General features: G+C 38.0%; 1 protein-coding gene across 1 annotated transcript in view; it reads right to left on the bottom strand.

The window, feature by feature from the left end:
• USH2A (usherin) overlaps positions 1-21,853 on the bottom strand; it is an 800,680-nt gene that overhangs the window by 367,574 nt on the left and 411,253 nt on the right. Inside the window, exons 33-35 of the mRNA XM_003814150.6 lie at positions 10,498-10,657; positions 8,982-9,153; positions 3,129-3,276 (exon numbers count right to left, since the gene is read on the bottom strand). Of these exons, the coding sequence (XP_003814198.3) occupies positions 3,129-3,276; positions 8,982-9,153; positions 10,498-10,657 (480 nt within the window). The remainder of the gene's footprint in view (positions 1-3,128; positions 3,277-8,981; positions 9,154-10,497; positions 10,658-21,853) is intronic.

The raw sequence follows: 21,853 nt of genomic DNA, 5'->3' as shown, positions 1-21,853 counted from the left end.
AGGGGCATTTTGATGATAACCGAGGCAGTGGAAGATTCTGATTATTTAGGAGGTCTGTGGTGGAGCCTAGAATCTACTTATTCAATTGGTGCTCCCAAGATTGTTCTAAGAATCAGATAAGTTTGAGAAATACCATTTAAAATCTTTTGAAAGGGTTTATTTAGTTACACAAGAATGAAGTCTATCTTATTCTCCAATTGTATTTCTGTTCTGCAGCATATTCAGAAACTAGAAAGCAACCATTAGGTAGCATATATTGCCATGTGAACCTGGTACCATTAACTTTGAATTGGGCATAATCCAGAAAAGAAAATTAAAAATTCTTTGGTCAAATGCAAGATCGACATTCTCAAAAGAGAAACCCAGCCTCAGAATCTACACAGCTAGAAAAATATATTTTAGGAACAAATGCATTTTGAACAAATATATTGCAGACACTGGATGGTAAGTACTTCTATCATCTCTCTTGGTATCATTAAAGAGCCAGGGCTTTGGAGTATATATGCCACTGATCAAAGGTAATTTCCACAAGAAACATTAAATGAATTAAATATTATTGCATACCAATAAAAACTAGAACATTGTGTTAGGCTCTGCGGGGTGAAAGAGAAATTAATGATTTATGGTCCTTAGCATCTGGTGGGAGTGTTTGACATATACGCAAATAACTTTAAGCACAGGCTGAATGAAGTTCCATTATGAAGGCATAGAAACAGGTCACATAGTCAAGAGAAGAGGGAAAGTTTACTTTAAACTTAAGGAAGAGTAGAATGATTTCATGGAATAAGAGGCCTACGGTTAGCCTAGAAGAATGAGTTGTATTTCTACAGGTAAAGACAGGGTGATGACAGGGATTGTTAATCTTAATTTTCCTTTTTTTTTTTTTTTGAGATGGAGTCTCACTCTGTCACCCAGGCTGGAGTGCAGTGGTGTGATCTCGGCTCACTGCAAGCTCCGCCTCCCAGGTTTATGCCATTCTCCTGCCTCACCCTCCTGAGTAGCTGGGACTACAGGCACCTGCCACTATGCCCGGCTAATTTTTTGTATTTTTAGTAGAGACGGAGTTTCACTGTGTTAGCCAGGATGGTCTCGATCTCCTGACCTCATGATCCACCCACCTCAGCCTCCCAAAGTGCTGGGATTACAGGCGTGAGCCACCAGGCCCAGCCTGTTAATCTCAATTTTCTAATCAAGGAAATTGGGGTCCATGGAAGTTAATGAATTTCCTGAGGTAACACAGTCACTATACATCAGAAACAATTTTTGACCCTAGGCCTATTTGACTCCACCCATGTTTTCCAACCCAACATTAAGCCATAAATATTCCAGCATGGCTAGAAAGGAAGATATGTTACAAGGCAATGTGTATTCAGGTTGAGTCACAAGTTGGTAGTAACCTGAATGCCAGACTAAAAAATTTAGACTTTATTCTTTGGGTATTTGAGGAGAGGTGTGGGGACTTCGAAGACAGATGGAGAGACAAGATGTTTTCCAACAATCAGATTATCCCTCTCTAGACAATCAACAAGAGAAACAAAAAGCTAAAAAATTGGGGGAAAGTGGGGAGAAGTAGTAAAAACAGAAAAAGTAGTTTAAAAAAAAATAAAACTACCTTTTAAATGTCTAACCATTGTACCACAATTAAAATTCTAAAAATCCCACTCTAATTAAACACAAGACTTTGGAATACCATGGAAGTGTTAATACAAATCTCCAAAATCTCCCAAATTATTCTTGCTTGATGAGTACATTTTAAAACTGCTTGCAAATATACAAAACATACACAAATACACAAAACATTCAAAGAGCTTTGTAATGTGGAAAATGTTTCCCTGAACAGCTGGAGATTCTGAGTGCAATTGTAGTTCTAGTTGCATTAACCGATTGGGATGAAGGGGAGTGCTCTACTATGCAAATCATGTAACAGCATTTCACAGCAATCCAATTGAAATAAATCATTAACATTTTCATTGTCATCTATGAACTAGGGTTCTTTGTGGAGTAAGAAGCGTAACAAGATTGTTTATTGCTTAATATAGTATCAAATAGGCATCCATTTATTTTTTCTTGGAAAATTTGTAATAGTACAGGAATAACTTCAATAGCAGAGATAATAATTCACTCTGATTATTAGAATTCTCTCCATTACCTCAAATATATCTAGTGCATTTGCCAAAAGTTTAATTAAAATGAGATGGCTGGAATAATTAATATCATAGTAAACATAAGACAAACTAATAAAACTGTAACTTTTTTCTTTCATTCTTTTTGGCTGTGCTAAAAGAGCCCATTTCAATTTTCAGTAATGAGTTTCTTAAAAGAGTTTCTATATTAAAAGTCTTCTTGACATTTGTCTCAAAGAGGAATGAAATTTAATGTCAAGTAAGCTTCCATCAGTGTGAAACAATGGTACTATGTTATATAAACCTTAAAGATATTTCCACTAAATGAATAAGGCAATTTCTACCCAAAACTATTACAAATTCTTCATAATGAGATTTTATTTTAGTGAAACGTAACTGACTAGCTTAATTCACTAAACTGTACAAAAACATATATATTGCTTAGAAATGTACAAAACTTGCCTCCAGCTAAATATGTATAAATATATGTATGTTTAATCTATGCATTGTTTAAAAACAGCATGTTGAAATATTTATAAATAGTATATTAAAAAATACAGAGTTCCAAGTGGCCTCTTTTAAGATAAACTTATTAAATCAAAAGCGTTTTGACACAATATGTACATGAACTTTCCACCTCTCTCCTTCTCCGAGGAAGAACTAATGGCTTTTAAAAACAGAAAGTCATTGAAAATACAATGTCACTCTCACTACGGCATTTTTTGGGAATCCTCCCCGTTTGCTCTCTTCACCTCTCCTGGAGCATATTAAACAAGGAGTTGCAGTACACAAGAACTATCAAAAGGGAGCACTTTTGAGCCACCAAAATTGTGTGTTAGCCTAAAAACCACAATCTCCCCAACTACAGACAATGATACTATCTTAGGTATTTTATGTGCTAAAATGATCATTAAAAATTAAGCACCACATATAAGCTGCCATTTAGAATATTAATTTACCTTTGCTAATCATCTTTTTAACTTGAGGCTAAAAGAGTTCACTTACCATTCGGATATTCAGGCTCAGTCCAGGAGACATTAAAGGAGTCAGGTGAATATGAGAGGGCTTTGGGGGCTGGCACGCCTTCGGGTATGTCCTCGTCAGTTAGGGCCTCACTGGCCTCACTCACTGTGCACCCACCACCCGTGCAAGCCTAAACAGAGATGCAAAAATGCTCATTTCACTCTTGGTCCCAAAAGTTTTCATGAACATTGAGGAAAGAGAATTCATAATAAGAGTTTCAGATTTTGTTATATAGTGCTACCTTTATTCCCCAAAATAAATTCATTTCAGTGTTAAGATTTAACATTTATTTAATTTGCTTTTTAAGACATAAGATAGCCATCCCCAATAGTTAGACAATAACTGAGACGGTATGAATGTATGAATTAAGGAAGCATCTTAAGTTAGAGCCTAGAGATGTAGGGCATATATTGACTGGATAAACAGCCCTGCTGAAGTTAGCCTTGCACAAAGGTTCCCAGAGTGAATTAAATACACACACACACACACACACACACAGCATGTGTACACATAACCTAAGTAAAGTACTAGAGGATGAAGACTACTTTAAGACAAAACAACTGACTTCTAGGGAAGAAAAGATGTGCAGCAAATACAATTGTCTTTTATTTCTACAGTGTGACCAATATGTTTATAGTATAACACCAAATAAAATTAAATAAAACAATGTTTCTCATAAAACAACAAATACAAAGCAATTGTTGAGTGAATGTTTAATGGCTTAAAGGATCACATAATTTACTTATGTGTCCGAGTAGATAGGCTTCATTAAAACATGTTTGACAAATTTAACATGATCACAGAACTCGCTGTTCCCTGATTATCACTAATGTCAGAAATGGTAACATGAATGTTACAGAAACTTCCATGTGCACTTTCATAATAAACTGCAAATAATGTTTTAAACTTACTGGACAAGCACTTCTCCAGGAAATTGATACATATATTAAGGGGTTTTCAGCCCATATTTGCTAGCAAATATTAGTAATTATATCCTTATATAACAATGATATTTGAAAACTATACTTAAGCTTGGTTCAGTATCTCTTCAAGTTACAATTTCAATTGATACAACAAAGTTTAAAAATCTTTCAAAAAGCACTAAATTTTACCAAAATCAAAAAGAAAATAAAGCAAAATCATAAGACAATGTAAAAAAGCAGAGATATTTAGCTCATTTTTGTGTAAGAGATATTACTAAGATAAAAAATTAAAGCATCTCTTTCTTTAGGCATCTCTCTGATTTTTCAGTTTGATACTGAGGGAGTGATTTTGTGATTCTTAAAGCAGTCAATATTCTTTTCCCCAAAGACAGAAGGAAGCTGACTGATTTTTAGATTTTTTTTTTTTAAATATGGGAGTACACTACTATTTGCAAAGTTGTTGCAACTAGTTGCAAATTCTTCATTATAAGCATAAACAACAGTTTATGGTCAACAAACATGGAAATTAATCTCACTTGCTATTACAAGACTATAGCAATAGCCCATGTCTTCAGGATAATTTCTTACCAGCTTAATTAAGCAAATTTCAGATGGGTTAAATTGTGGCCTGAGCATGAAAATTGCATTAAGATTGGGTACCTAATTAACCTCTGTGGGTTTCCTCTAATTCTCAGCTGTGGCATGTGCCTTTCTATGCAAGAAAAAAACCATACTCCTCTAGAGAATGGAATCTTTGCAAATGTGGCCAAACTCTGACTCAAAGCTTTAGGACAGGTCACTGTGAGCTCAAAAAATAATTGCCCAACGATTAAAATAGAAAAAAAGTTGAAGACCCCAGACATTTCAAATGTGCTAAAAGTCCACCAGAAAATATGGCAGGAAAAGAGGCCATATGAGACAGCTGAGTTATCAAAGGAAAAATGGTCAAAGACAAATTCTTCCCACTTCTCAGGGAGAAAAAAAATCCATCCATTTGCATTTTTCAGACTTTTTTTCCTTAGAAGGGAAAAATGTTGCAGCTTCTTATTGTTAAACTTGTAACACACTGGGATTTAATTCTGATAGTCTATTTGTCACTATTTTTTTCTTATTTGTATACTAAAATATTTCCCCTGCTAACTCTCCCCAAATAAATTCTATACTATACAACATATAAGTATATATTTTTAAAACAGAGTATGAATTAAAATTCACTTTGTTTTGAGGATTTTATGATGTCTTCTAGGATAAGTAAAAACATCCTTTGGTTTAGAAGGACTGTTTCTTCTACTATGTCATCTGAGATCCATAAACCAGTAACTTGACAAAGAAATCTTTAAGAATATAAGGCATTTATGAAAGCATTTTTCTTGTAAATGAAATTATTTATAAAGAGGCTGCTGAAATAACAGAATTGCCTGCAAATTATTTTATTTTGTTTTGCCCACATTCTTTTTGGATGCATTTAGAGGGTCCTAAGTAAGCAGGACATTATCTTAGTTCCTTTGATGGGAAAATAAATGTTCTTAAAGCTGCTTCCAATTGGTCTAATCTGACATCATCTAAATGAAATTGAACCAATCAGTATCTTGTTTGACCTGCCCGCACCAGAGGCCACTACATTCAATACAGCTGAATGCTGATTAAAATTCTGGTCTGGAAAAACTAAACAAAATAGTGGGGTTGATTAAAGATGCCTTTATGAAATAGCAAGGTCTTTGAAAGCCTGAGAGCCATTAAAATAAGTTGTTTTAACCATCGCCTATAGCTTTTCTCAGTTACAGCCATTTTGAAAAATTCATAAAGGCATGAATCTGCCTTGAAATGATGAGTAACATCTGGCCAAATAAGGGATTCAATTTTGGTACAATAAAATGCATAAATAATAAAATTTTATCAATTATTTTTGAAATCATGACTATTAAGACAATCCAAAACTAGCATTCTCTTTTTTTGTTGTTGTTGAGATGGAGTCTTGCTGTATTGCCCAGGCTGGAGTGCAGTGGCAGATCTCGGATCACTGCAACCTCTGCCTCTCGGGTTCAAGGGATTATCGTACCTCAGCCTCCCGAATAGCTGGGATTATATGCTTGCAGCACCACACTCGGCTATTCTTTGTATTTTAAGTAGAGATGGGTTTTTGCCATGTTGGCCAGGCTGGTCTTGAACTCCTGGCCTCAATTGGTCTGCCCACCTGGGCCTCCCAAAGTGCTGAGACTGCAGACGTAAGCCAGTGTGCCCGGACCAAAACTAGCATTCTCTTTTCCAGTAAGTTTTCAGGTCCACAGGGATTGGGGATGTTAAGAGTGCAACATATTTTAAAGCACGAAGAAAAAGAAAAAGGCCACTTGATCCATAATTACTTAAAAAGTTAAGCCATTTCCAGGAATCTTTCAGGAATATATAATACTTAGAATTCATCAAGTTACAAATGGCTAGCAGTGGTATGAAAATTATCAAGCAACACCTGTCTTGATAGCTGTCTGTATTAATAGCTTCTTTATTTTATTTTTAACATATTGTCTTCTTTATTAGGAACTATCACATTTTATCACATTTCAAAATAGCCTTTGTTGAGAGGAGCAACATATTATGCTTTTTTTTTTTTTTTTTTTTTTTTGCAGTGGAAAGAGTATGTTTTGGAACCACACCATTCCTAATTCCAGTGTTTCCAAGCAAATTATTTAATTCATATCAAAAGTCTTAGAACCTTTATGAAATGATGTCCTTGGTGATAATTCATTCAGGAATTGTTTGCCCAGCTTCCCATTTCCAATAGGCCCTGTGCTTGAAACTGCAGATCGAATTTTGAAAGATTCAGTCCTTATGTTTCAGCAGTTTATAATCCAGTCAGATGTGAAAACTAAATGACGTTACATGAAGTAACATACCTGCTCCAAGCCTAGGGTAAATCATAGTGGTTCAAATCTCCGTGTAGCTTCCTCTATTCCAAATGCTGCTTGAAGGCTTTGTTATCTTTATGTTTTGTTTTCCAGCTCTTAGTCAACATGCTAAAATGATCTATAAAGGCAGTTCCACTTTGCTGAGAACCTGCTCTCGATCTACTAATTTAATGACCTTGAAAGCCAGTTATTATATTGAAACTGTGAAATATACAATAATCCCTCAATTAACCAGGATGAACCTAAAATGTTCTGGTTCATTTAATTTACTGCTTAACAGAGTTAAGTAAAAACCCTGTTAGTTGAATCCTCCCTGAAAATATATTATTTTCTGCCCTAATAAATATAGTGAACTTGAAAATAATGTGAGCAAGTTTATTTCCCTACCAAGAGTTAAGGCAAGGATTTTCACATCTTTATAACATCTTGCATCAACACTATTCAGTGGCTGACAGATAGCATTTGACTCCATAGAATAGTGTTTGGGATTACTTTTTTTAGCATCATAGAATTTTATGGCTCAGAGACGTTAAACATCATTTAGTTCAATGTTCTAATTTTAGACTTGAAGAAAATAAAACTCAGTGAGGTTAAGTGAATTTGCCTTAGGTCACACAGTTTGTAGTAAAATCTGAATTAATACTCAGGGCAGAGGACTCCTAATCTACTAGTATGTATTTTTCAAGGTATTATAGATTTATAAAATCTAGGAGATTGATATGAATTCTGATTGACTGCATAGCACATCCTAAAAACGGCCCTAGGAATAGAATCTGTTCTATGTCATTTGCCTACTTCTGATAAACAACCAAGAGCACAATTTTTGGTTTAGTTTTGGTTGCTTCCAAAATATTAAGACTCTTCCTAATTTTGGTACTACCATTATTTTGAAAATAGTTTGTATTTCTGTGTTAGCATTTGAAAATCAAGTTAGTATATTTCTTACTTAATGGGTAATAAAACTGTACATAACCAAAGTGCTGTTTCATAAACTGCTGTGCAGAACACCTAGGCACATGGAGTCAGTTTTGAACGGTATTTTTTTAACCACTGTCTGATTGCCCTTGTTTTGTGGTGTTAAGTCAGACAGTTAGCAATAGTTGAGTGTAGTTTATTTTCTCATGGTATAATATTTAGAGCATTCAAGAGCATGTTAAGTAAAATGAATGCATACACAGTGTCTACATAAATGTAAATTTATTCATAATCAAGAGCAGAATATTTTCTATGGCATTTATCAAAGCAAATATCCTTATATAGGTATTGCTATAAAATGAAGAGTGTGTTTAAAACAAATAGGGACAATCTCATGTTTATATTCAGTTATTTTCAGACGTGCTATTAAACTTAAAAAAGATTATATTTCATCAAAAAACAAAAGGAATTACTGAGTATAAATTCCACAGTAATATCAAGGTCTTTTAAAAGACCTTTGTGTAAAAGTGCTATTTTTGCATTTAAAAAAATGCTATTGTTTGTCTAAGGGAACCTCTAAACTATGTTGATTCTGGGGTTTTATTAAGTGACTGTTCTTCTGAGATAGGAGCATAATATAAACCAGAATGTAATAACAATCAAGAATATTTGACGGTCATTTAAACTTCCATTTAAAAATATAAGATCTAAATTTTCATACTGTGCATTGTTTTTTAAATGAATACAAATGCCACAGGGAAATAACCTTATGAATCCTAGCACTTTAGAAAAAGTTCTTAACAATTATGATGTTCTACAAGTAATTTTGAAAATCTTGATAATCCCAACTTTGACTTGGGAAAATCTACTGACTCAGGGTGTTATTCTATCATTTTGCATAATATAAAATAAATGTGTAGGTATTAGATCACCAGAATTCACATTTAGGATGGGAAGAGTTTTCAGTATAAATAGCAATACATGAAGATTTTGATTTTTTTTTTTTAAGTGAGAGAGAAAGAAAAGATGGACAACGGGAAGGGGAGAAGAAGTGGAAGGAATGGGGACAGAGAAAGTGATGGAAATAAACTTACTCCCAGCTTGATGAGATATTTATTACCAGGTAAAACATATTGTAGCATATGATCCTGGAAAAGTTCTGTACTGTTATAGATGACACTCCAAATTGTAAAATCATGTGTATGGTTTGACATATATAATACATAGCGTTCCAGAATCCCACTTATTTTTCTTGGTTGTTTCCACCTGGGAATGGTAAAATACATTATTATCATTCATTCAAGTCAAAACTAAAATATGCAGGATTTTCAAAGGACACATTTGAACTTGGATTTGTGACACTCTTTTAAAAAACGTAAATCTCAAAATTGATTCATTTAAAATAAAACACTGAAGTAGTTATCCAATGCCTATTCTGAGGGGCAAAAAGAAAATATGATATGGCTCCTGCCATCTGGTTACTTGTAATTTTAATTAGCTAACAATACAAAAATGTATAAGCGAGTATTTATTTTGAATTTAAGCTGTAGAACAAAAACTTCAGAAGCAGAACTTCTGAGAACTTAGATATGGGGAAAAGAGGGAATAATATAATTGTCCTGGAAAATCCAGGAATCCAACATAGGGTTAATATGTAATTAGAGAAAACAGTGAAATTGATGACTGGAAGGGCTGAAATAATCAGGCAGGACTTCTTGAATGAAGTGACACACTACTTAGATACATAAGATTTTATTCTTAACAGATGGATTGGATTTGGATAGGTAGAAGGAAGAACAGAGGGCGTTTCAGATGAGGGTTACAACTTAGCAGTGGAAATGAGAAGGACAAGTCATAGAACAGACAGGAAATTGTTAAGCTGAGAAACACCTGAGTCGTGGGAAATCTTTTTGGCTAAGTAACGTGGCTTGGCTTAGGGGCACAACGAAGCCAACAGGAGAATTTAGACATGGAACAATGAGATCTGAATCATAATATTTTTCGGCTTGAATAAATGTCACAATTCATTTAGTCTAAACTTTTATTTTACAGATAAGAAAACTGAGTCCAGAAGAGATAAATATGAACAAGTAGCAACTCTTGATAAGAGAGACCTATTAGATTTTAGCTCAGCACAATAGTACACCTTATACCTCAGGTATCAGGAAATGGACAAGAATCACTAATACCAGAAATCATCAGAACATGCCTATATGTGAAACTTCCTTTCTGACATCAACTGCAGGTAATAAGGGAATAAGAAGGTCCTGGATTATACTCAAAAAGATACACATACTTTCTAATTCCAAATTATTACAAATAATGCCCCAAACATAAAATATTCAAGGCAGTCATGAAAGTGGTCAGTTTTTTGTTTATTGAAGTTTGCATGGAATCTGTGTACCTATGTAGCTCAGCCTGATTGCATAAAGACAAAATGGAAATTAGGCTGGCAAGTGATAATCAAAGGTTCCCAGATCCACTGAACTAATCACTTCTATGCATTTAATCACAATAAAATTAATTTTATGTCACAAGCTCCTCCCCAGATTGAACTCACTGAGATTCTTGCATGAACCAGCATGTGAGAGAGACAACATTTCTACTTACTGTATGTATATAGTTCTAGAATCCAGGACAGTCAGAACTGGGGAATCCACGTGTTCTGGTGGCAGCTGTGCTGTGTACAGTAGGACCCAGGAACTGTTTGTACAGCCCACATGTGTGCATGCACTTAGTAGAAACTGGTGGGGTGTAAATACTGCTAAATCTAGGGGATAGGGAGAAACAAGAATTTACTTAGCATTATACTTCTTATTGAGGAGATTTCACTCCTCCACTATAGTCCTATCTCAGAGAATTGTTAAGATAAGGCTTAAAATATGAATAAATAGCCATAAAAATCAATAGCAATACCATATAGGATGCTTCATCCCTTAAATATAGTCTGGTTATGTTTAAATAGACAAGTGTCAATCAAACTCTTGTTTTGACTTTTTCATTTTAACAATTTTACTGTTTTCTTGAATGTCTGTGACCAGGTAAATCATTTGCTAAGTTTAGTCTTAGTTCAATGGCTCTGTTTAAAAATAAATGAGATGTTTAAATTATTTTAAAGCATATTTGAAGACAACAGGAGTTGCCTTTGAAATGCAAATACATAGCTTGTAACAATGACTTTGAGCTTGTAATTCCGTTTGTCATATTCCATTCTTCTCCTGTCCACCACCTGACTATTATTTGACCTTCAAATTGTCGAGGTGCAGTGCAGATGCCTGTTTCTTCCTTGTGATGTCCCTAACACTCCTTGCTGTCACCCCAGCACAAGATGGAGCTATTAGCCTCTTCTCTTTCTCTTTGTACATACTTTTAGCTTAACACTTAAAAACACTGTGTCATGACTATATGATACACTAAATACCTTAAGAGCAGGAATGGTAATATATTCATTTTGCATCCTTAGTATGTAGCACAATACCTGGCACATTGTAGGTTTTGAATATGTGTGTTTGAATGAATGAATAATTAATGAATGAAACGAGCTAGGTCTGAAAGATGACCATGAGACTAGGGTAGTGCCCTAGGCTGAAAGAATCTCTCCCTTCCCTGAACTTCCCTGGTATTTTATATTGTCTGTCTTTCTAATAGATACCACATTCTCTTGTATTAGATTAAACTAATCTGTAATATACTAACTCAATTCTGAAATATCCTGAACACTTCATTACACTTGGTAATCTAACCAAAGTTCAGTCAGGTGTACCAAGACTTACAAATCATTAATACTTTAACACTACTAGAAACAATCATTATTTTCTGACATACTTTTAAAATAAGTTAGTCACAATTTAAGTAACACACATTCTTAAATCTCATTAACCATGAGCCACCACAATTTCATATTGAAGAGATTAATGAAATGCAACCTAATTCAGGCAAACAGATTTTGCATTGCACTGATAACAAAAGTAAACTGGGGAAAGAACACTTTGATTATCATGCAAAGTACAATCAATTGGTTAAACATGTAGGTCACTAGAAGAGAGATTAAAAAAATAATTTACAGTAAATATGATTACCTTAGAACAAAAAGTTGTCAACAAGAAGAGACTCTTAATGCTTTTGATTAAACCTTGTTTTCTTTACAAATTCTATCCTACAGGAATCCAATGGTTGCAAGTTGAGATGGGGCACTCCCATTCAATGTAGTCAGAATATATACTTCAAGGACACTTTGAAGCTGATGGTGAAGCAGTGTGGCATTGCCAGGGACTGCTGAGAGATGGCAGCAACAGTCGCACTATAGGTACACGACTGAGACATAACTGGGGTGCCTTCATTTGGACCAACGTTCTAGGAAACTTATGAAGTTAAAAAATCATTACAGCAGTGGCCTCAGATGATACCGAGAGAGTAGACTATTATTTACTGAGAGAAAACTTCATGCAAAGAAAAACTCCTACCAACAGGGCCAATCTTGGCCAAAATTATAATGTGCTTATATGCTAACATATTGTATCTGCCATTCCTCTGTTCTCTTCATCTTCGCTCTCTGGTGACCTTTCTCTCTCTCATTGTTCTCATCTGTCTGAATTCCTTGTCCTCCCCGAAAAAGAGAAGCTGGGGATTTGACTCTAAGTCCCGTTGCAGGAGCAAAACCAAGGAGGTCACCAAGCTTAGAGGAATTCCTGATGGGTAATTCAGTGCAATTGGAGAAAACCTATAGTGTTTCAACTGAGAACACATTCAACTTTCTGAAAGAACATGCTCCAGCCAGAAATTATATTCCATGTGGCCAAATCCATGTGACCTTGAAATATATAATAGCCATATCAGATTGTCTTGGTCAGCCGCAACCGAGATTGGATGCTACAAAATTCTTTGGCCAGTGAACTCTTTGGAGTGGGATAGTTTTTCCTTCTTTCTTACATTCTACTTTGCTGGGGTGGGGATTTAGCTACCCAACTTGTAGGTGGTGAAGAAGTTACTCCATTCAAAAAGGCCCGATGCTTGCTTGCGTATGTTTCCATGGTACAGACTTGCATATCTGGAACTTAGGTATCTCAAGGTAGGACTTAGGTATCTCAAGAATGCATCATCATATTATCACATATCGCAGTGTCTGCTTATCACAGAGTGCCCCACTCACCTTTCCCCTATAAACTGCATGCGTTGAAGGTGACTATGATCACCTAAGCCCTAAACCCACCCAGAATATCCGCCTCAGATGGAAGGAGCTTCCTGAAGCAATTCGTTCAGGATTTGTTATCCGTGCCCGGATTCTTCCATGGAGTGGGAAGTGTCCGTTTCTATAACAACTGGGACTGGGGCAGGGGGCGGTCAGGATGGGAAGTGAGTATACTTAGAACAAGTATACCTCTCATGTTGCTTGAGAGGGTTAGAATGGCTAGTGAGCCAGGATTGAAATAGAAATAGTTTAGTTGAGCTTGTCAAATCCTCCATCCCTAGTTAGGGTTTGCCTCTAGATTATCCAAGGTATTGTGAAGTTTATGGGTAAGAAAGGTGTTGCATTTTAGAAGACAGCATGTCTTTAAAGTGAATGTGTAACAGAGTTTAAGATGTTCATGCTGCATTACATGAAAACGGCTGCAGAAAACACAGAACAGAGGAAGGAGAATTAGAAGTTCTGGGTAGTTTTAATAGTTAAGAGTCAGCAGAGGCCTCATTGGGAAGGTGGCATTTTGAGCAAAGACCTGAAGTGGGGATGTGTGTAAAAGTTGTGGGAATTTTTGGGTTGGACCATTCCAAGAGAGGGAACAAGCAGAGCAAAGCCGTGGAAGGAGGGACATGCCTGATACTCTTGAGGACTAGCAGGGAGGCTGAGGTGGCTGGAGCAGAACAAATTAGGAAGAAGTAAGTTAGAGATGATATTAGAAATTTAATGAGGGGCCAGTTCATGCAGGCCTTGTAGGTCTTTGTAAAAATTTTGGTTTTTAATCTAAGAGGTTCTACTTAGGAAGACACTAAGGATTTTGAACAGAGCTGTCATGCAATCAAACATGGACTTCATGAGTATCATCCTGGCTGCCAGACGTATAGATGGTAGTGAGCAAGAGCATAAGAATACATCTCACTGAAGAGGCTATTTGTAATATCAAGTAAGTGGGGGCCAGTAATAATCAAGTAAGAAATGGTTAAATTCTGAATATGTTTTAAAGGCAAAGCTAACAGGATTTCCCAGTGCATTGTAGGTAGAGTATGAAAGAGAAGACCCAGAGTTGACTCCAAGGCTTTTGACCTGAGCAAAGGGAAGGATAAAGTAACCATTTTATTGGTTGAGGGAGGCATGGAGGGGAAGATAAGAATTCATTAATGAATGTCAATTAGACATTTGCTATGTTAGTTGGATAACCAAGAGGAGATTGTCAGGATATTTGAACAGAAGTTTGGAATTACAGGAAGAGTTCATGGCTTGAGATATAATTTGGTAAGTCATCATCATATAGATGGCTAGGAGTGCAAACGGTGTGAGCATAGATATAAAAGAGAAAACCCTGGGATACCAACATATGAGGCCAATGAGTAAAGGAGAAATCAACCAAGGAGACAGAGAGTGACCAGTAAGGTATGAGGAAAACATTGAGATTATGGTGTCTTGAAAGTCAAACGAAGTAATTTTTAAGAGTTAAAGGTGAAATAAGATGAGAATTAAAAATCGACCATCGGGTATAACAATATGGCAGTCATCAGTAATTGCACAATTGAAGTTTCAGTGAACTTGTCAGCACCAAAGCCTGACTTAAGTGGGCTTATAAGGAAATAGAAGAGGAATTAGAAACAGTGAATAAAAGAACATTTTCAAAAAGTTTTGTGGTAAAGGAAAACAGATAAATGTAGCAATAGATAAAAGGTAAGTAGAATCAAGAGAAGATTTTTAAAGTAATTTAAATGAGAGAAAAATTTGTTGTATGTGATGGGATGACCCAGTAGTGAAGGGAAAACTATGAAGTGGATGAAAGAGAAAAAAATTGCTGGAGTTTTGTCCTTGAATATGTGAAAGAGGAGAATCTAGTTCAAAAGTGAAAGAGTTGAACTTGGAACAGAGACAATCTATAGTAATGGGAGGGGATGCAGACTATGAGGGTGCCAATACTGGTGAGTGGGTAGATGGTAGCAGAGACTGTGGGCATTATCCTCTAACTACTTCAATTTTCCCAATGAAGAAAACAAGACTATTTACCATGAGTGATCTTTTGATTCTTCAGAGTAACACCCTGTAGTACCCTTCTTCTGCTCTTAGAATGAAATCCAATAATGGTCAATGAGATCCTATTTGACGTAACATTCTCCCTATTTTTTTCATACACTAGACTAGACATTATTCTGTTCTTCTAACACAACAAGTTCACACTTCTGGGCCTTTGCAGGTGCTGCTCCTTCTGACTGAAATCTATTTTCTCTCTCTTTGTACTTGGATTGCTCTTTCTTATGCTTCAGCTTCATCCTTCTACGAGTGGTCTTTCTTGATAATTGAACAATATGGCCACCATCATCCCCAGGTTCTTGTTATATCACCTTGTTTAGTTCCATATCATAATTACTAAAACAAGTTCAATATTGCCTTTTCATTTATATCTTGATATTATACCCTTCCCAGGAGAATGTAAACTTCTTGAGTTCAGATAAATATTTTTTATCATGTTCAGCAGGATATCTCCAGGAATGGTGTGATGACTAAGTCGCATAATTTTACTTGTTGTAAATGAATGAGCAAGACCAAAAGGATACCTCCATGCCCTCTACCCAGGCTGCCATTTCTTTTTCTCAGAAATATAGTAATGTCTAAACATGTTTTAAAGTCTCCAAGAATATAATGAATATAATTGTCAGGCCAATGTAGGGGTCTATAGTTGTAAGACAAAGGAGATTTACCATTAAATACGAGAAAAAGGCAAAGCTGTATCTGTCTGAATGCCAAAACATAATTTTAAAGTACCAGTGCTTCATTGCAAAAGAAAGAAACAATAAAAACAAATAAAAACAAAACAGGAGATAGTGGTAAACCAAATGTTAACAATGTTTTTCTGAGTGAGTGCATATAGAGGATTTAATTTTTGTTACATATATTTTTCAAATTTTTTGTGATATATATTTATTTATATCATAGATGGAGAAAAAATAGCCATAGTTAATCAATATCAATTCATTATTTAAAAGAAGATGTGCCCCAACCTAGTTAACGCATGCCTCATCACATCTCCGGTCACACTGCTTCTCTTCTCTATGACTTCAGCATTGGCTCAGTTTTCTTTTCAATCATAATCCCTTTTTGGCAACTCTAACATCCTCAATAATGACTCATCTCTGAATCTGGCTTTACTTTAACTTCCTCAAATGCAATGCCCTTCACCTCTACTTCATTTATTCAACATTCAGCATAGTTACACCTACTACTTGATAATCTTCAGAATGATTTCCAAGATTCTAAATCTAAATCCTGCACTCTCTGACCACAAACTGGTTGCTTCCCACCTCTTCCACTTGTCACATCGAAGCAATCACTCCTATGCCGCTACACAACGTCCAGTCTCTTGGTACCTTCTTATTCCCAGATATTTTCAATAGTTGCATTTCCCTCATCAATGAAATTTGATCATCCATTACAAAGCCATACTCCCTGGGTCACATAGGGTTCTTCACATCCCCAGTCCTCTTCTATATGGCTATCCCAGTTCCCAGTTCTGGATAAATCTTATCATCTTATGTCTCTAATACTTCTTATATCTCTAAGATGTTTCTGAGAGATGTCACTGAACACACTGAAAGAGTCTAGTATAATTTCAGGTTTTCCACTTTGAACTGGGCTCTTGGAACTTTTCAGCCATAATTATGTTGTTCCTTTGTGTCTCTCTTCATTATATTGATTTGTTTTTCCTCCTTCTCCTTTCATAGTTTGGATAATTCTCTTGTGGAACCAAGTAAGGGTTTACATTGAAGCCCTTAGATAGAGCTTCCTCTTCTAAACTCCTACAATGCTCAGGATTTGTTCAATGGGTACTGAGATCAATCTGATTGTCATACTAACCTATTTTGTTTCTTCCGTCCTTCCCTGCTACTGACCCTATATCTTTTCTGCATTTAATTTTTATCTAAATGCTTCTCATGATACGGTTTGGCTATGTCCCCACCTAAATCTCATCTTGAATTGTAGGTCCCATAATTCCCACATGTTGTGGGAGGGACCCGGTGGGAGATAATTGAATCATGGGGGCAGTTTCCCCCTTCTGTTCTCATGGTAGTGAATACGTCTCATGAGATCTAATGGTTCCATAAGGGGTTTCCCTTTTCCCTTGGCTCTCATTTCTGTCTTGTGTGCTACCATGTAAGATGTGCCTTTTACCTTCTGCCATGATTGTGAGGCCTCCCCAGCCACATGCAACTATAAGTCCATTAAACCTCTTTTTCTTTACAAATTACACAGTCTTGGGTGTGTCTTTATCAGCAGCATGAAAACGAACTAGTATACTCAATTAAATTATAAAATCAGAATTTAACTATAAAATAGATTTCTCTGTAAAACAGAATGTGACTGGTCAGGAGGCAGAAAAAAAAACAAAAAATCTTCTGGACAGAGTGACTGAGGGAACAGAGAAGGAAGACTCTGTTCCCTCAGATATAATGTTGGGAGAAATAGGAAGTATGGAGTCTTCCACTTCCCTAATTCAGAATTCCCTGCCGGATGGAATAAGGATAAAAGGAAGGAGAAATGTGCAAGCTCTCTGAGGGAGGGGCCCTGACCCCTGTTTTCAAGGTAGAGTCCCAGGTCGGGGGCAAGACCAGAGCAAAAAGAAAGACTTTGGTGTCTGTATTCAGGCAGGGCCACAGAAAACCTTGTAAAGATTTCAGTTGCCGAAGTGTGATGTAGAAGCACTGAGGATACCCACTGAATGTGGAAGGGTTGTCTCAATAGTTATCCCTTTGCACAGAGAAAGAAAGCATCCTGGGTGGCCACACTCCATATGCTAAGGAACTAGGTAAGATCCGAGAAGCTTTTACATAATTAGTAGAGGTGTGGGGACCCCCAAAGTGACTGTGATTTACTTACTACTAAGTTGCATGGGAGTAAAGTCAGATATTAAACCGAATTATATAAATAAAATCATAACTGTACACAGAGATAGAGACATACATATATGTCTTGAAGACTGAAATTTATGAATGCCACATACTCAACCAGCACCTCACCTATGCTTATCATAACCACACAGACAAGATTTTCAGAACCTAGGTACAATTGAAATGTTTTCTAAGTTTTTAAGATAAGCTAATTCACACCAAAAAAGTAGTTTATTAGGTCACATTTCTGGTTTGGGAAATCTGACTGCTATGTCGTCACTGTCAGGCTTCTGAGTCCAAGCTAAGCCATTATATCCCCTGTGACCTGCACGTACACATCCAGATGGCCGGTTCCTGCCTTAACTGCTGACATTCCTCCACAAAAGAAGTGAAAATGGCCTGTTCCTGCCTTAACTGATGACATTGTCTTGTGAAATTCCTTCTCCTGGCTCATCCTGGCTCAAAAGCTCCCCAACTGCGTACCTTGTGACCCCCACTCTAGCCTCCAGAGAACAACCCCCCTTTGACTGTAACTTTCCTTTACCTACCCAAATCCTATAAAACGGCCCCACCCCTATCTCCCTTCGCTGACTCTCTTTTCGGACTCAGCCTGCCTGCACCCAGGTGAAATAAACAGCCATGTTGCTCACACAAAGCCTGTTTGGTGGTCTCTTCACATGGACGTGCATAAAATTTGGTGCCATGACTCGGATCGGGGGACCTCCCTTGGGAGATCAATCCCCTGTCCTCCTGTTCTTTGCTCCGTGAAAAAGATCCACCTATGACCTCAGGTCCTCAGACCCACCAGCCCAAGGGACATCTCACCAATTTTAAACTGGGTAAGCAACCTCTTCTTACTCTCTTCTCCAACCTCTCTCACTATTCCTCAACCACTTTCTCCTTTCCACTCTTCAATCTTTCCCTTCTCTTAATTTCAATTCCTTTCATTTTCTGGTAAAGACAAAGGAGACATGTTTCATCCGTGGACCCAAAACTCTGGCGCCAGTCACGGACTGGGAAGGCAGCCTTCCCTTGGTGTTTAATCACTTCAGGGATGCCTCTCTGATTATTCACCCAGGTTTCAGAAGTGTCCGACCACGCAGGGACGCCTGCCTTGGTCCTTCACCCTTAGCAGCAAGTCCCACTTTTCTGGGGAAGGGGCAAGTACCCCAACCCCTTCTCTCCATGTCTCTACCCCTTCTCCGCCTTTCTGGGGGGCAAGAAACCCCCAACCTCTTCTCCTTCACCCTTAGCAGCAAGTCCCACTTTTCTGGGGGAGGGGCAAATATCCCAACCTTGTATCTCTGTGCCCCAATCCCTTATTTCTGTGCCCTGACCTCTTATCTCTGCACCCCAATCCCTTATTTCCACACCCCGACCTCTTATATCTCTGTGCCTCGATACCTTATTTCCATGCCCCAACCTCTTTCCCACTTTTCTGGAGGGTAAGAACCCCCGAACCCCTTCCCTTCGTGTCTCTACTCTCTCTTTTCTCTGGGCTTGCTTCCTTCACTATGGGCAACCTTCCACCCTCCATTCCTCCTTCTTCTCCTTTAGCCTGTGTTTTTAAGAACTTAAAACCTCTTCAACTCTCACCTGACCTAAAATCTAAGCATCTTATTTTCTTCTGCAATACCGCTTGACCACAATACAAACTCAACAGTAGTTCCAAATAGCCAGAAAACAGCACTTTCAATTTTTTCATCCTCCAAGATCTAAATAATTCTTGTCGTAAAATAGGCAAACGGTCTGAGGTGCCTGACGTCCAGGCATTCTTTTACACATCGGTCCCTTCCTAGTCTCTGTGCCCAGTGCAACTCGTCCCAAATCTTCCTTCTTTCCCTCCTGCCTGTCCCCTCAGTCTCAACCCCAAGCGTCCAAGCGTCGCTGAGTCTTTCTAATCTTCCTTTTCTACAGACGCATCTGACCTCTCCCCTCCTCCCCAGGCTGCTCCTCGCCAGGCCAAGCTAGGTCCCAATTCTTCCTCAGCCTCCACTCCTCCACCCTATAATCCTTTCATCACCTCCCCTCCTTACACCCAGTCCGGCTTACAGTTTCTTTCCGTGACTAGCCCTCCCCCACCTGACCAGCAATTTACGCTTAAAAAGGTGGCTAGAGCTAAAGGCATAGTCAAGGTTAATGCTCCTTTTTCTTTATCCCAAATCAGATAGCATTTAGGCTGTTTTTCATCAAATATAAAAATCCAGCCCAGTTCATGGGTCCTTCGGCAGCAACCCTGAGACGCTTTACAGCCCTAGACCCTAAAAAGTCAAAAGGCCGTCTTATTCTCAATATACATTTTATTACCCAATCTGCTCCCGACATTAAATAAAACTCCAAAAATTAAATTCTGGCCCTGAAACCCCACAACAGGATTTAATTAACCTCGCCTTCAAGGTGTACAATAATAGAAAAAAGTTGCAATTCCTTACCTCCACTGTGAGACAAACCCCAGCTACATCTCCAGCACACAAGAACTTCCAAACGCCTGAACCGCAGCGGCCAGGTGTTCCTCCAGAACCTCCTCCCCCAGGAGCTTGCTACACGTGCCAGAAATCTGGCCACCAGGCCAGGGAATTCCTGCAGCCCAGGATTCCTCCTAAGCCACGTCCCATCTGTGCGGGACCACACTGGAAATCAGACTGTTCATCTCACCTGGCAGCCACTCCCAGAGCCCGTGGAACTCTGGCCCAAGGCTCTCTGACTGACTCCTTCTTGGCTTAGAGGCTGAAGACTGACACTGCCTGATCGCCTCGGAAGCCCCCTAGTCCATCACGGATGCCGAGCTTTAGGTAACTCTCACAGTGGAGGGTAAGTCCATCCCCTTCTTAATCAATACGGAGGCTACCCACTCCACATTACCTTCTTTTCAAGGTCCTGTTTCCCTTGCTTCCATAACTGTTGTGGGTATTGACAGCCAGGCTTCTAAACCTCTTAAAACTCCCCAACTCTGGTGCCAACTTAGACAATACTCTTTTAAGCACTCCTTTTTAGTTATCCCCACCTGCCCAGTTCCCTTATTAGGCTGAGACACTTTAACTAAATTATCTGCTTCCCTGCCTATTCCTGGACTACAGCTATATCTCATTGCCGCCCTTCTTCCCAATCCAAAGCCTCCTTTGCGTCCCCCTCTTGTATTCCCCCACCTTAACTCACAAGTCTAAGATACCTCTACTCCCTCCTTGGCGACCGATCATGCGCCCCTTACTATCTCATTAAAACCTAATCACCCTTACCCCTCTCAATGCCAATATCCCCCCGCCACAGCATGCTTTGAAAGGATTAAAGCCTGTTATCACCCGCCTGCTACAGCATGGCCTTTTAAAGCCTATAAACTCTCCTTACAATTCCCCCATTTTACCTGTCCTAAAACCAGACAAGCCTTACAAGTTAGTTCAGGATCTATGCCTTATCAACCAAATTGTTTTGCCTATACACCCCGTGGTGCCAAACCCATATACTCTCCTATCCTCAATACCTCCCTCCACAATCCATTATTCTGTTCTGGATCTCAAATATGCTTTCTTTACTATTCCTTTGCACCCGTCATCCCAGCCTCTCTTTGCTTTCACTTGGACTGACCCTGACACCCATCAGGCTCAGCAAATTACCTGGGCTGTACTGCCACAAAGCTTCACAGATAGCCCCCATTACTTCAATCAAGCCCAAATTTCATCCTCATCTGTTACCTATCTCAGCATAATTCTCATAAAAACACATGTGCTCTCCCTGCTGATCGTGTCTGATTAATCTCCCAAACCTCAATCCCTTACAAAACAACAACTCCTTTCCTTCCTAGGCATGGTTAGTGCCGTCAGAATTCTTACACAAGAGCCAGGACCTCACCCTGTAGCCTTTCTGTCCAAACAACTTGACCTTACTGTTTTAG

This window comes from Pan paniscus, chromosome 1, assembly GCF_029289425.2.
Source record: "Pan paniscus chromosome 1, NHGRI_mPanPan1-v2.0_pri, whole genome shotgun sequence".
Classification (NCBI taxonomy): Eukaryota; Metazoa; Chordata; class Mammalia; order Primates; family Hominidae; genus Pan; species Pan paniscus.
This window is presented reverse-complemented; position numbering and strand designations above follow the sequence as displayed.